At 43.0% G+C, this 16,006-nt stretch overlaps 1 protein-coding gene across 13 annotated transcripts in view; it reads left to right on the forward strand.

Moving 5' to 3' along the window:
* The window catches only part of TRAPPC12 (trafficking protein particle complex subunit 12), a 647,809-nt gene extending 634,118 nt beyond the window's left edge, over positions 1–13,691 (forward strand). For 10 of the 13 annotated variants that reach the window (XM_083730203.1, XM_083730202.1, XM_083730191.1 and 7 more), the window contains 4 exons: positions 5,962–6,060; positions 10,879–10,979; positions 12,559–12,646; positions 13,341–13,691. In XM_083730203.1, the coding sequence (XP_083586329.1) occupies positions 5,962–6,060; positions 10,879–10,979; positions 12,559–12,646; positions 13,341–13,583 (531 nt within the window). In that variant the 3' untranslated portion in view covers positions 13,584–13,691. The remainder of the gene's footprint in view (positions 1–5,961; positions 6,061–10,878; positions 10,980–12,558; positions 12,647–13,340) is intronic. The other 3 variants (XM_083730197.1, XM_083730195.1, XM_083730194.1) reach the window with 1 other exon arrangement.
* Positions 13,692–16,006: the final 2,315 nt, after the last annotated feature.

Below are 16,006 nucleotides of genomic sequence, written 5' to 3' on the forward strand. Positions count from 1 at the left end.
TTCCGATCTCTGCCTTGGCAGCGTTGTGTTCAAGCGTTAAGCCCTTGTTAAAAAATTTCTCGCAACTTGCCCATCGAATATTGCTGTCTGCACTTCCCAGCTCAGGCATTCATTTCCATGGAAGATTCTTCCGCCGAGAGCAATGTTCACATACTAATTTCAAGGAAGGAAATTGGATTTCAAGGTTGTGGCCCCAATCCAGGGAAACTGCAGGGCTTTGTTGCTTGGTAGGACGTTTAATTTCGGTTTTCCCTCGCCTCCCCCCAAAGCTTCCCACAACTTGCAGCAAGCCATCTCGATGCAATGGGCTGAGAAAAAGTGTCCCATCAGGTGCACCAAAATTTCTTGAGAAAGGTGCTCTCTAGAACATGGCGTGCCTTCTCCACAGATGCATCCCTATGGTGGGGAGCGTGAGCCACAGTGGGAACATGGAAACATAACTAGTTTGTCTCATTTTGGAATCGCAGAGCTGCACCCTGCCCTGCTGTGAACAAGTATCCCAACCCTGCTGAATCTACACCATTATCTGCCATTTGTGGAATAGTTGCGCTCCCAATTCACATCTGACACGCAGCGTGGCGCCACGTTCATAAGTCATGTATCCCCATTCATGCGCATTTGCACTTCTGCAAACGCCGCGGATTTATACAGTGTTGAACCATGTGCCTTTTAGAATAAGGGAGGGGGAGAAATAAGCTTGCCCTCCCCTTACATATTTTCCCCTTTCAAAAAAAGTAGTTAATGAAGAAATCCAGTTAACGTAATGTGTAATTTGGGGTTGCTATAAAAGCATTCACCTTAATTTTCATAATGAAAATTAATCACAAAATCACACAGGTAAAAATTAAAATCACATGAGTACAGATAATTAAGCGTGTTTGTTTACAAGAATTGGGCGCATTTTTATTTTTTTATTTTTTACTTTCCATGCTCTCAAATAAATCATTTAGTTGTCAGCTTTGATTTCACGTGTAATAAATAAACGTTAGGATTTTTTGTGGGTTGTTGTTTCTTCTGTCATCAGTGTAAAATGCAATATACCACCATCTAGTGACATCCCTGTCTCCCTCCCCCCCCCCCAAAAAAAGTGCTGTTTTCTAGTGCTTGTGTTCTAACTAATTTTGGAAATAGTTTCTTTCTAATGAAGAACACAGGGAAAATATGATGATGTGGAGATTGGGGAGAAGGTATAAGTAACCAGTCTAATTAAAACAGCATTTGCTATTAACTGGATTAATAGCAGTATTGCACCTTTAAAAAAAAAAAATACGTAAACTGGTTAGGAGTGAGCTCTTAACACTGGAATGAGAGCATGCCGTTTAAATACCAATGCGAAGAGGAGGCCACAGACGATAGTCTGGAGCCCCAATGAATGGAGAAAGGGATTTGGAGTCAGTTATGCCTCATTTTTGCAATCAAACCTCCAACTTACAGATCAAAGGGTTTTGTATGAAGAGTTTTATCCTTCTGTTCCATTTGGAGGAACTTGCCTGTTATATAATTGTAACAGCTCTGTCTATATGTAACTGCATATTATCTGGCTGTAGTCTGCCCTGGGACCTTAAGTTGAAGGGCAGGTGAGAAATCTGATAGATAAATAAATAAATAAAATTCAACAAATAAATTGACAAAGGGCTGTTTATCATAAATTTCACAAATAGCCAGTATTTGCCCATAATGCTTGAGAGGCTGCATTCTGCACCGTAATCCTGACAGCAGTACAACCTAACTGGAAAATAACTCTGGTTGTTTTCTTTTTCATGAACAAAGACTTTGTGTTTGAGTGCTGGAAGGTGAGTTCTCCCCAGCACTAGTGCATATCTCCATCCTCCTTCATTTCCCCCCTTCTTTTCTCTTGAGCATTCTCCCCTTGCCTTTTCCTCCCACTATATAGATACAAAAGAATCATCTAACTATGAAACCGGTACGGAGGTTTGTGTTTACTGATAGCACTGAGATAAATAAATAGTAACATTAAGGGGAAAACAAATGAACATTAATTTTCACCTGTACGTTTCCCCCTCTGGGGCAGATTGTTTCATGGAGTAATTTAAGTTGGGGAAATGGTTCAGGGAGAAAGATTGAACCCTTTGCTCCACTCCTAGGATTGCAGTTCCCAACTGAATCGCCTAAAGAAAGTCAGAACTGGAGAAGAAGAGGAAAGATCCGGAGCCAAGGCAGTTTGCTTATTTGGGAGTAATTACTCTGGGTCTAGAAGGGTGATGCTGTGGGTTAAACCACAGATCCTAGGACTTGCTGATCAGAAGATCGGCAGTTCGAATCCCTGCGACGAGGTGCGCTCCCGTTGCTCGGTCCCTGCTCCTGCCAACCTAGCAGTTCGAACGCACATCAAAGTGCAAGTAGATAAATAGGTACTGCTCCGGCGGGAAGGTAAATGACGTTTCCATCCGCTGCTCTGGTTCGCCAGAAGCGGCTTAGTCATGCTGGCCACATGACCGGGAAGCTGTCTGCGGAAAAACGCCAGCTCCCTCGTCCTATGGAGCGAGATGAGTGCGCAACCCCAGAGTCGTCCGTGATTGGACCTAACGGTCAGGGGTCCCCTTTACCTTACTCTGGGTCTGCGATTTCCAAAGGCATTTTCTTTAGCAAACATGAGCAAGTTCTTGGTGGCTCATGCCTTCTGAAGGAAACATTCTCCCTTACTATCCATTGTAGCATCTTGAGAAGTCCAGACCACACACTGGTGATTCAAATGTCTAGGAAAGGCACATGCTATAGTCTCATTACAAATATGTACTGTCTCATGAAAGAATGTAGGACAACCACATGTATGCTCATCTTGTGTTTGGCTAGAAGTCCTAATATATTGGTTTTCCATAGAGAGGCAGATTCTGACAACAACTTTTCATATAAGTGGTCCAATATTTAAGGACTGTACCTCATCAGAGAGCATGTTTGAGTTGAGACTCAGTCTGTTCTACATGTAGAAGGAATGGGCATGTCATGAGCGGATGTAATAATTGTTACATATATCGCTGATGATCATTGCTTCATAGTGGGAAATAAGTGAAAAACGTATGCTTTCAATTTTACTTCCAGTACTACTGGAAAGGTAAGTGTGAAGAGAGCTATACATTAGTTCACTTGTGTGTGTGTGTTTTGCCTGGTTTAAATTGTTAAACACTTTGGAAATGCTGCCCTGCATTTAAAAACGTTTGAACTGTTCTTGTAAAGGTTTGCTTTTCAGTTTTTGCTTAAATTTATTTTCCCTTTCATGTTGCTGGCTATTAATAGACTTTTAAGACAGAAACTTGTTCAATTTCTCTCTCTTTTTTGGCATTTGGATCTTAGGAAACCAAAACAGCAGAGGAAGGAGAGTTGCTTGACCTAGTCAGGCCTGAGACTGATGCCTAAGGACTCTTGTTTGATTTAGAGCCTCTGTCTTCTAATTTAAAGGAGACATACATCATAAATCTTTCTTAAATTATGCTGCAGTAATACCACTTGGCTACAGCCTGTCTCTTGCTGTTGCCACACAAATAACAGAAAAAGTGCTTCTGGAGGCTGTCATATCCACTGTATTCCTTCTTGAATTCCTGGAACTGTTCCATTGATGACTAAATCAGTACACAGGCAAGGGCTGCCATTCTGCACCCCAAGTTATTTTCTTAAGACCAGCAATTTCGGTGGGACGAAGCCCATGTAACTGGATTCTAAAGAGCTGCTAAAATTTTGTCCTTGACATCAGCGTTGAAGTCTAGAGTTGTTTTGGCCACTCTTAGTCAATTGTTTTTAGAATTTATTTATGGATACTTATTCAGAGATATACAAAAATACATACCCATTACAAAGTATTTTTTAAATAATGCACTGATATAACACAGCTACTTAGTGTAAAAAAGAACATAGGCAGAAAGAAGAAAGGACAAGAAAAGGGAAAACCTAAAGAAAGAGAAATTGAGAGACGAGAGAGAAGAAAGATTAGGGAAAGAAAGATAAAGAAGAATAAAAGGACTTCCAGCTTTCTGCCCTGCAGGTGAATATAGTATTCAAATGGAGTCAAATTTTAATGTTCATTAAACTTGATCTTCTATTTGATAGGGTATATCCCCTTCTCAGAGACATTTGGCAGGTCTGCTTAAAAGTGCAGTAGTTTTTTGGGCTTCACATCTCAGTCTAGTGTGACTACGATAAAGCATGGAAGCATCTTGGTTGTGGGGCGACGAAGAAAAAGAGAGTTGGCAAGATTGATTTTTATTTTCATTGTTTTTCATTAAATATACCACCCAATTATTTATTGGCTCCTTGGGGAGGGAGCAGCCAGAATAGACTTCTGAATTCAAAACTGGAGGAGCGCTTGGGAGTGCAGAATGGTTTTGAAGACCCTTTCCCGACTTTATGACCACAGCTAGCCACAAGCCACAGCTAGCTACTCCTGAGCTCAGACCTTCAGAAGGAGCTCCGGGAACAGAAAAGGGAAATCATTAGACAAGCCCTGCAGGATTGAACCAAAGACCCATTTAGTCCGGCACCCTGTTCCCTCAGTGGCCAACCAGATACTTCTCTGAGAAGTCCACAGGCAGGACCAAAGTGCAGCAACATTCATGATCTCAGCAGCTGTTAGAGGTATGCCGCCTCCAGTTCTGTAGAAGTGAAGCTACAGGGAACCAGGCAGAGGGCCTTCTCAGTAGTGGCACCCACCCTGTGGAACGCCCTCCCATCAGATGCCAAGGAGATGACTAGCTATACAACCTTTAGAAGACATCTGAAGGCAGCCCTGTATGGGGAAGTTTTTCATGTTTGATGTTTTATTATGTTTTTATATGTGTGTCGGAAACTGGCCAGAGAAGCTGGGACAACCTAGCCAGATGGGCAGGGTATTAATAATAACATTATTTAATTATTTTTATTAGGTTGTACGCAGGCTAGTGTATGGAGTCCTTTGAATGGGTTCACGGGTTATTTAGTGGTCAAAGCCATTGCATAGAACTGGTTGAGCCATTGTGTTAAATGCCCAGAACCTTTGTAGCATCTCTCATATTTGGTCAGGGTTAAGCATTTAAAGTTACGTTATATGTATCTATTGGTTTGTTGTGTTATGTTAAAACATGTTCTAAGCCTTAGGAATGTGTTGGCTTAGGAATACTAATAAATATTGCCCCCCTCCCAATGTGTTATAATGCTTCTCTGCATTGTTGTTTCTGCGCTGAGCTTAAGTTTAGTTATTTTTTTTCATTATTTGTACATTTAAATCAAGACCAAGACCTATCAATCAAGAAGCCACACCCAGGAAGCAAACAAACGTTCTGAAAGCATTCTTTGACAATCATCTCTTCGAAAACATGAAGTGTTAATGTGGGAGGAATCCCTACTTGTTTGCTAAATCCCCATCTGTTTGCCCTGAGCTCCTTTTAAAACTCCCTTCATCTAGCCATTGTGGCTGTTCCCTCATCATAAGAGCAGTGGCTGTTTTCCCAGCAAGAGGAATTTTTAGAACATTGGCAGTCTATCTGACTTGGCTGTGCAGAAGGCTTCACTTGCCAAACAGAAAGATGGTGAAGGAGACTCGTGTGTGTGTGTGTGTGTGTACGTACACGTACACCCATTGTGCATGATTTTGGCAACTACAAAGCTGCTGCTTAGTGGGCAGATATATTTGGTTCTACTTTGAGGGGCAGAGATATTTTGGTTTGATTTCAAGTCTCCTTTGTATTCGCAGCTGTCCCATTGCTCACGTAATAGATGCAAGAGAAAGAGGTCTTCAACCCGGTCATGCATCTTCTTGTACAATCCAAGTGTCTTCCCTTACCCTGCTAAACCCAGTACAGCAGCATTTAGTCATAGACAGGGGCAACCCTTTCCTTGTGTTTTCAACCATCCTATTATTTTCTATCTTTAAACTACGTTGCTTCCATCTGTTTATCGTGCATTTGCTGTGTGCATAGAGCAAAGAGCAACTGCTGACCTTGCATCTCTCTGTGTGTGCTTTCTACCCCCTAGGACTACGTGCTTGCTGTGGAGACATATCACACAGTCATCAAATATTACCCAGAGCAAGAGCCTCAGCTGCTGAGTGGAATTGGGAGGATTTTCCTGCAGGTATATACTTGATTCTGAATAAAGCCCAAGTGACAGCCCTTCTTGACCACAATAGAACAAATATTTGTGTGCGATAAAAGTCCCCTGCTTGTATATAGTTTGATGTGTTGGTTATTAACCAAATGGTACAACGGGAAACGCAACAGTTCAGAAGGTTGAGTTAACACCCAAAGGTCTGAACAGAGATGGCTAATTAAATGGCAACTGAGAATACAAAACTTGATAAGGCATGTAAGGAAGTTTGGGAAGAACGTTCTCATCTTTTTCCGCCTGACACTTTCTCCTTTTCTCCCTTGCCTTTCTTGAGCATTTCAATTATTATTCCATCCAGAGCATAATAATGCTGTTTGTAGGTTACCAGGCACCACCGGTACTGCCAAACTCTGCTGAAAGGAGCATGTAATAGTCTAAACAACAAAGCCCGTGTCTCATTAAAATGATACTTGATATTTGGTAAGCTGTGCTTTGAAGAGACGTTTCTCACTTGACACATTTTCCCCCCTCTGCTATAAATTAAATGTACATCTAGTCAGTTTGCAATGGGGTGACACACATAATCCACATTTCTCTCTCTGTACATGGAAACGGGTGAATCTTCCAATTCTGCAACTCGTAGTTTAGTATTCAGGCTAGTGGCCCTCAAGACAGAGTGGCTCTGAATCGAATAACGTGCTTAAGAGTTCTGGGCATCCTACTTTGAAGTTTGAGCTCTTTATAAAACTTGTAAATGACAAGGCCGTCTATTCCTCCTCTTCGGATATTCCCCCTCTCCTTTTCTGTTGTTTCAGGGTTTCTTTTTATCAGTTAAATGGCAAGATTTAAATATTCATCAAGAATATTTATAAAGAACCTCCCTCCCCCCCCCCCCCGATACAGTCGTAGCTTGGTTGTCCGTTTGGCTTCCAAAAATGTTTTTACAACCAAGGCACAGCTTCCAATTGGCTGCAGGAGCTTCCTGCACACAATCGGAAGCTGTGTCGGACGTTCAGCTTCCAAAGACCGTTCACAAACTGGAACACTCACTTCTGGGTTTGCGACGTTCGGGAGCCAAAACGTTGGACTAGTAAGGCGTTTGGCTTCCAAGGTACAACAGTAACAGTGTTCATGGGGCAGCTAAAGCAGACCAAAAAGCCAGAGAAAATAAGGCCTTTTGGCACCAAAATGACAGCCTAGTAAGAAGCCAGGTTTGCCTCTCTTTGGGGAGAGAGCATTCCACAGCCAGACACCATCAATGGAAAGGCCTACTTTCCAGTAGCCAGTCACCATACCACACTATGACCCAATCCATACCTCACAATAAACCCTTCACTCCTCCATGAATGGGAACAACAAACCATGATCCCTAATGTAATTGGCCTTACATCCCAACCGGGGATCATGGTTTGTTTCACACCAAACAAGCTTTGCTTTCACATCATGGCTTTGTTTGTTTGAAGTGAAACAAACCACGAACTCTGCTTCAGACCAAACTCTTTAGGCTGGAGATTGTGGTTTGCTGCTCCCATTCGTGATGGGACCATTGTATGTTTTCCCTGGCAGTAAGGTTTTTGAAAGGAGACACGGGTGGCGCTGTGGGTTAAACCACAGAGCTTAGGACTTACCAATCAGAAGGTCGGTGGTTCGAATCCCCGCGACGGGGTGAGCTCCCGTTGCTTGGTCCCTGCTCCTGTCAACCTAGCAGTTTGAAAGCACGTCACAGTGCAAGTTGATAAATAGGTACTGCTCTGGCGGGAAGGTCAACGGCGTTTTCGTGCACTGCTCTGGTTCGCCAGAAGCGGCTTAGTCATGCTGGCCACATGACGCCGGCTCCCTCGGCCAATAAAGCAAGATGAGCGCCGCAACCCCGGAGTCGGTCACGACTGGACCTAATGGTCAGGGGTCCCTTTACCTTTAAGCTTTTTGAAAGAAACAACTCAGCTATCTATCTCTCTATCCATCATTAAATGGTTGGTATTTGAAGGCTGTCTGCAGCTGGAGAAGCATTGAAATAATTGGGAGTATATAAAATAAGGTTATTAAAACATAAAGCAGAGATGTGTTAGGAAAAAATAGTTTGTGCCTGTTTATGTTACATTTATTGATGACTTGTAAGTCCTACAACCTAATCGACAGCTGGCTGTTCTGGGTCTCAGCGGAGCACACAAGAGAGCAGAGTTCACTTCCTGGCTACGCTCTCTTGCTCTGAGGTTCATCAGAGGCTGGGCTTGCTGCAAAGACAACATGCCCAACCTTGGGGAGAATGCAAGGAGAGTGGCGCGTGTCTCAGAGGAGCAATCTGTCTGTCCAATTCAAAGAGCAATGTTAACAGGCTCTGAAGGGAATCTTCTCTTCCTCGGTGTTTGCTGTTACAGGGGGCCTTGAGGGAAGAGAGATTATTGGATATTCTTGAATTAGTGGTTTTTACTGTCAGAACGGGGCCTTTTTCCTTCAAGTGCCGCAAAAAAAATGAAGACAAAGCACGAGAAACCTATTGGCCTGCCTTACATAACCTTGGAACAGCGGCAGCTGAAATGGTTCCTTGAAATGGTTTGGAGGGGCAGCACCAAAGACGTTGCCTTTTCTCCCTTGTCAGTGTTTCACTGTCTTATGCATTGTTAAATTCCAAAACGATACTTGCCTTGTCATGTCTGATGAAATTTGGTGTGTGTGTGTGTGTGTGTGTGTGAGAGAGAGAGAGAGAGAGAGAGAGAGAGAGAGAGAGAGAATGTAAATCCCAGCATTTCCCTGAGATGGTGGGCAAGGATGGGAGAGAACCACCGTTTAAATAAAATGTAATGCAGCAATGAAATCCCACCCAGGGAATATTAAGTACCGTACATAGCATTTGACATCAAAAAGTGCTGAAGCCAGTGCCCCAGACCTGAGTGCTCTTACAATTAAGTTGCAGAGAATGCTGATATTGGGACAGAGGCACTGCTGCAAAATGACTTCTGCAAATACTCCCAGAACTGCAAAATACTTGGAACCTGGGGTTGGACATAGTAATTGTTGTTGTTGTTGCTGCTTTATTTATACCCCGCCCATCTGGCTGGACTTTCCCAGCCACTCTGGGCAGCTTCCAACAAAATATTAAAATACCGTAATGCATCAAACATTAAAAGCTTCCCTAAACAGGACTGCCTTCAGATGTCTTCTAGAAGTCTGGTAGTTGTTGTTCTCTTTGACATCTGGTGGGAGGGCATTCCACAGGGCGGGCGCCACTACCGAGAAGGTTCTCTGCCTGGTTCCCTGTAGCTTTGCTTCTCGCTGTGAGGGAACCGCCAGAAGCCCCTCGGCGCTGGACCTCAGTGTCTGGGTAGAACGATGGGGGTGGAGATGCTCCTTCAGATATACTGGACCTAGGCCACTTAGGGCTTTAATGGTCAGCACCAACACTTTGAATTGTGCTCAGAAACGTACAGGGAGCTATAGGAGATGGACAGTGAACTCTCTGCTTCTAGGGTGGCAGAGGTAGCTTACTATTCATCAAGCTGAATGCAGCCCTATAGTTTTGTGTGACAGGCTGCCTGAGGCTTTAAAAAAGCCTCCTGGTTTTTCTGCCTGTTTGGACTGTGCAGAAAGCCTCGCAGGCTAACACTGTATGACCCAGGGGCTGCTGGCAGGGTTACAAAATGTACAGCCCTGTCTTGGCCTGATCACTCATTCCTTCCAGCAGCAGTCCTGCAACTCACAATTCTCAACCCTGTCTTGTGTTGAAGATAAAGTGGGAATTGTACAATGCATTTCATGCCCCCCCCCCCGAAAAAGCTCTGTGGCAACACCTCTCTCTATCTCATTTCCTTTCTTCACTGCACACAAAAAACTTGTACTGGAAAGTGGTCTCATTTTTCTTTTCCTCATCAATTGAAGACGACGCTGAGCTTTCCAGTCGCAAAAAAACAACTTATTCTCCTTTCCGAGAAACTGGTCAACCTAAGAAAAGGAACATGCTATAAATGGCAAGTGCTGTGTAAACTATGGTTTGCATGAAAGCCACTGCCTAAATCAGGCTGCAGGAAACTTGGGGTATACACAGTCGTGCGTAATTTGAATCAGGTATTGAGCTGAGGAGCAATTCTCCCTCTTTCCAGCAAAAGATGGACGTGCAGATCATTGATTGGCTATCCCTTCTGAAGTTACATTCCTGTCCACTATTCAGAGCAGTGTTTCAAGTGGGGGGCTGGGGGGTCGATTAGGTTATAGTCCAGTGTTAGTCATATTCAGAAGAGACCTGCTGAAGTCAATGGAATTAAGTAACAGGAAGTTCAGATCTGCTTTATGTATGGCTTAGTTGGATATCACCCACTTGTTTTTATTTATTTTGTTTTTTTTAGAAAGAAACCAGTACATCCTTAAATGAGTAATGATATTAAGCATCTGGAAGCAGGAAAGCTGAAAGCCTGCCTGATCGATGCTAAATTCAGAGCGAAGTATTTGTGTCATTACAAAAGAGTAGAGCTTGCTCTACAACCAATGAAAAACATGCTGCTCCTTTAAGTCGGGATTTCAGCACAAATCCTAACTTTCCTTAATCATTGTGATTGTGGAAGGCATATATCAATTTAATCCTTTTTTAAAAAAGAAAGAAAGAAAGAAAAATATTTCTGAGTTCTGATTCTGCAATAATATCTTGAATCAATTTCTAGGTGAAAGGTTTTAATGGAACATGTATTTTTGACTACTTCTTGTTGTTGTTCATATTCCTTGTACGTTCCTTCTTCCCCCTCCCAGTGCAGAAAGGTATTTTTGTATGAAAGCCTACCTTTTTGATGCCTCCCTTGTGTGCTTTGTTAATTGCAGCAAATGTTTCATACAATTTTTTTTGTGTGTGCCACCCAGATTGGAGACATAAAAATGGCTGAAAAGTATTTTCAAGACGTCGAAAAAGTGACTCAGAAATTGGATGGGCTGAAGAACCAAATTATGGTTTTAATGAACAGGTGGGAAATGTAAAAAAGCTAAATTAATCTTAAACATGATTTTGCAAAGAATGCACTGTGAACATTAAGGGGCCCAAGAGAATGCCCCTTTCTCTTCATTTCTCTTTTATGTAACTACAACTGTCAGAAGAAAGACTGATTGGCATCTACCAGCCCTTGAGATCTGTATAACATGGTGTAGTCATGTTATCTTAGATTGACGGAGTTCTATTTCCTTTGTTACAAGAGCTGACTTGAAAAGTATTTCTTGTCCACTCATAGAATCATAGAGTTGGAAGAGACCACAAGGGCCATCGAGTCCAACCCCCTGCCAAGCAGGAAACACCATCAGAGCACTCCTGACATATGGTTGTCAAGCCTCTGCTTAAAGACCTCCAAAGAAGGAGACTCCACCACACTCCTTGGCAGCAAATTCCACTGTCGAACAGCTCTTACTGTCAAGAAGTTCTTCCTAATGTTTAGGTGGAATCTTCTTTCTTGTAGTTTGGAACCATTGCTACAAGAAAGAAGATTCCATAGAATCACTCCAAACCTTTCTCTTCAGATCACTCTCCAGCATAACTTAATGCTGTGGTCCTATATGTGCTTATAAGGAAGAATCATAGAGTTGAAAGGAACCACAAGGATCATATAGTCCAACCCTGTGTAATGCAGAAATCTTTTGCCCAATGTGGGGCTCGAACCCACAGCCCTGAGATTAGGAGTCTCACACTCTACTAACTGAGCTATCCCTCACTCTGTGTAACTTACTACTAGGGGTATAAGAAGGCACTGCTTTCTGTTTCAACCTATATTTGATTTATGCAACAGTGTTTCTGTTCTGCTGCAATTCGCCTTCCTCTAGAAACTACATTAGTTGTCTCGCTGTTTGAAAATTACATTATTTATGTGATTAATTACATAAAGAAATTAGTCTTTGCAGTATTCTACCCCATTTGTTTCAATGCAAAGACATTGAGTGCAAATGGGAGTGGGGAATATCAGTTATCAGGCTGAAAGCAACAACCAAACTGAAAACCTGTTGTATTTGCTGGATTGATTTCTGTTCCAAACATGGGATAAATAAGCAAACTTCGGCAGTTTCCAATTCCCTTTCTGTTTTCATCGGAATTCTCTGACATCCCTACTTACTGCTGATTAAATATGCTTAGAATTGGGCTGGGAAAAGTTCTTCAGTTCACACATCCATTATTTAGGTGTACACTTAAAATGTTTTAACTATATTTCAAATTAAGAAGAGTTAGTGCAGGAAACCTGTTAGCCAGCACATATACATACAGTATTTTAGACAAGGACCTAGGATTGTTGCAGCACTCTACATGACATGTGAAATGATCATCAATTCCTTTCATCGTTAGAATTTGCCTTTGCTTTGCTATACGTTTGCTAAGCATTTAATCTGAAACCTAAATTGTAACATCAAGGCTGCATGATGAAGATCAGCGGCCAAGAACACTCAGAAATTTGAGGAAAAGAGGATAACCCATCACCTTTTATAATGTCTTTGTTACTTTGAGTTTTCTTAAGTAACTTTCATCTTGTAAAGGAGCACACTCTCTCTTTTTCTCTTGTATTCCAGAGCATTCCTCCATCTTGGTCAGAATAACTTTGCAGAAGCTCACAAATTCTTCACAGAGATTTTGAAGGTTGACCCATCCAATGCTGTGGTAGGATATGTCTTACAGTTAAATCATAGGCTTCTAAAACGGCATCCTTTGAGAGCAGGGATGAGGAATTAATGGTCCTCCAGATGTTGCTAGATTGTAACTCCCACCATCCTTCAGGGCCATGCTGATGGGAGTTTTGAGTCCAACAACCTCTGGAGCACTTCCAGTTCCTCATTCCTACTCTATAGAGTCCGGTGCCCCAAATTGTAATTAACGTGGCACAAGTGGACATGGCATAGGCGAGTCATTGCTCCCGAGAATCAGTAAATTTTACAAAAACAGCACCTTTCAGTAACGTATCTCAGCGCTTTATGATGGTTGGGTTTTTTATGCAAACCTCATTGAAGCAAATGAATGACGCAGAGCAGTATTGCTTGGGTCAGTGTTTCCCAAAGTTGGGTTGTTGGACTACAACTCCCATGATCCCTAGCTAGCAGGACCAGTGGTCAGGGATGATGGTAATTGTTGTCCAAAAACGGCTGGAGGCCCAAGTTTGGGAAACACTGGCTTAAGTGATACTGGTGCCTGGCTTCCATTTCAAGTTTCTTTGCAAGACTTTTGGCAAACAGACAATATTCTAAGAACTGACCTTCTAGCGTGCTAGAGAGCAAATTACAGTGTGCTTAGAATTAATATACTGAAGTGCATTGTTTTTTTTTGCTCCATGGATGAATTTAATGTACCTTTTCTCTAGGCTAACAACAATGCCGCAGTTTGTCTGCTTTATCTGGGGAAACTGAAGGATTCCCTCCGGCAGCTGGAAGGAATGGTTCAGCAGGACCCTAGGAACTACCTCCACGAGAGCGTCCTTTTCAATTTGACAACCATGTACGAACTCGAGTCCTCTCGCAGCATGCAGAAGAAGCAGGCTCTGCTTGAAGCTGTGGCTCTCAAGGAGGGCGACAGCTTCAACACTCAGTGTCTCAAGTTAGGATAAGCCTACCCTTTTTCTGTTTTGGAAAGGATCGTTTCAGAAGTTGTACATACTCCTGCTAATCTGTAAATGTTCTTCGAGCTAGAGCAATAAAAAGCTTTTTAATTATGAGCATATGGTAAAATTACTACGTTGTACGAGTTTATACGCTGGTCTGTTTTCAACAAATCCTGGCTATCACCCTGGGGATTTTGTGTTGATCTACAGCCAACTTCATCCCTGAAGCTATTGCCAAGCTTATAGTATGTACAAACAATCACAGTTATTCAGATGGGTTTTCTCCCTGCAAATAGCAGCGCACTTGAGCTAAGTTGTCTTGATGGCTTTTGTTCTGAACACATTTGGGGCTTAGTGATAAAATGACACCAGCTAAACTCATTGCATGTGTATAATTGGAGGGCGGTGGGCGGTGGAGGCAAGAACGCTGCAGTAAAATGCAAAGTTATGAAGATAGGCTGCCTTTCAGCTTTTCCCGAATGCATCGTGCCCACTGCTAATGTCCTATTATATCTCAAAGCAGATCTGTGCAATTAGGTGGCCTGGTCCCATTCCCCCGCTGCTCTGTCTGTGCCTGTCCAATGTGTAAACTTGGGCAAAAGGAAGTAAATGTGCCTAGATACTAGCATTTGGATTCCTAGGCTACCCACTCCCTGAAATCATCTCTATTGTTACGGTGTTCTGCTCACAGTAAGAAGCACATACACGTGGGAAACTGGGTTGCCCTCAATAGCTGCTCCTCCCCTGGCATCCACATGGAGAACATAAATAACTGCAGGAAGGCAGGAGACTCCCATGTGATCTAGATCCTTGGCTGCTCAGGGTTCCAGATTGTGTGGAAGTCTGTACAAGTGTTAAGCATTAGCACTCTGCATGTGGGTTCAAGTGGGAGGGGTTACTCAACACAGCTCTGCTTGAGTGTTATTCCCTATAAGGATGTCTACAAAGTAGAGGGCTTCCCTTTTGCTTGTTTGTATGCCCCAAATGCATTCTATACCTGAAAGAGTGTCTCCACCCCCATTGTTCAGCCTGGACACTGACATCCAGCGCCAAGGGCCTTCTGGCAGTTCCCTCATTGCAAGAAGTGAGGTTACAGGGAACCAGACAGAGGGCCTTCTCGGTAGTGGCGCCTGCCCTGTGGAACGCCCTCCCTTCAGATGTGAAGGAAATAAGTAGCTATCTTCTCTTTAAAAGACATCTGAAGGCAGCCCTGTTTAGGGAAGTTTTTAATATTTAATGCTGTATTTTTAACACTCGATTTGGGAGCCGTCCAGAGTGGTGGGGTATAAATAAATTATTATTATTATTATTATTATTATTAGAATTCATCAGAATAGAGGGGCCTTGTTGTGCTTTCAACATGGTCACCGCGATGCCAATCCAAGGGGAAGCGTCCAATTGTTTATTCTTTGTTTGCAAGTGCCCTCTCTGCCTGGACAGACTATCAGTGATTTCCTTTAAAGGTAATGTTTTATCACCAAGTAAATTTGTGCATAGGCTTCTTTTATACAAAAACTTAGGTCAGGAGACTATTTCCCTTCCCCAAAGACTTGCCACCATTGGCAGTCCCAAATACTACCTCAGCAACCATGTTAGCAAACATCCGTTACGATAGCTTTACATGGATTAGCATATTGTAATTGTTTATGTGCAATCATTTTTTTTCGTTGACTTTCATTGCCACAGCCATGTGGCTGAAACCCATTCCCACCCGCCTTGGTGTTTGTGTGTTTTCACAATTGTGTGTACCAGCAGTTCATAGGCCTTCAGAAAGTCAATGTTTAAACTTCCCTCTGACTTCTGTTGGTGTCCCAATGTTGCCATGTCCCTCTCAAGCTAGCTAATGTCTACATCCAGGGAATCCTATAAATCAGCGGTTCTCAACCTGTGGGTCCCCAGATGTTGTTGGATTACAACTCCCATCATCCCTGAGCTCTGGCCTTGCTAGCTAGGGGTGATGGGAGTTGTAGTTCAACAACATCTGGGGACCCACAGGTTGAGAAGGACTGCTATAAATAGTTCAAAACAATGGGCTGGATCCCAAGTGGTGATGAGTTACTCCACTGCAGGCCCTCGCTCCACTCCCATGGGTGAATGGGGGTGGTTTCCATTGGTTTCCCTCCTCCCCTTGCAGCCCACTACCTCCCACTGTTCCAGATGGCCCCACAGCCTTCTGGGGAGGGGTGCAGCTGGTTCCAGAAGCTAAGGATGCTCACGCAGGTGCTGCTTTGAGTATATGCAATTTTGAGTATATGCAGCACCCCGGAACAGGACCCCAGTGCAAGATGTACTTATGCTGTAAGTGGCATTTCACTAAAGCCTCTATTTGTATACAGTCGTACAATGGAAGTCGAACGGACTCCATTCCCGAAGTCCATTCGACTTCCAAAACATTCGTAAACCAAAGCGCGGCTTCTGATTGGCTGCAG

Source organism: Podarcis gaigeae (genome assembly GCF_964106915.1).
Source record: "Podarcis gaigeae genome assembly, chromosome: 3".
Classification (NCBI taxonomy): Eukaryota; Metazoa; Chordata; class Lepidosauria; order Squamata; family Lacertidae; genus Podarcis; species Podarcis gaigeae.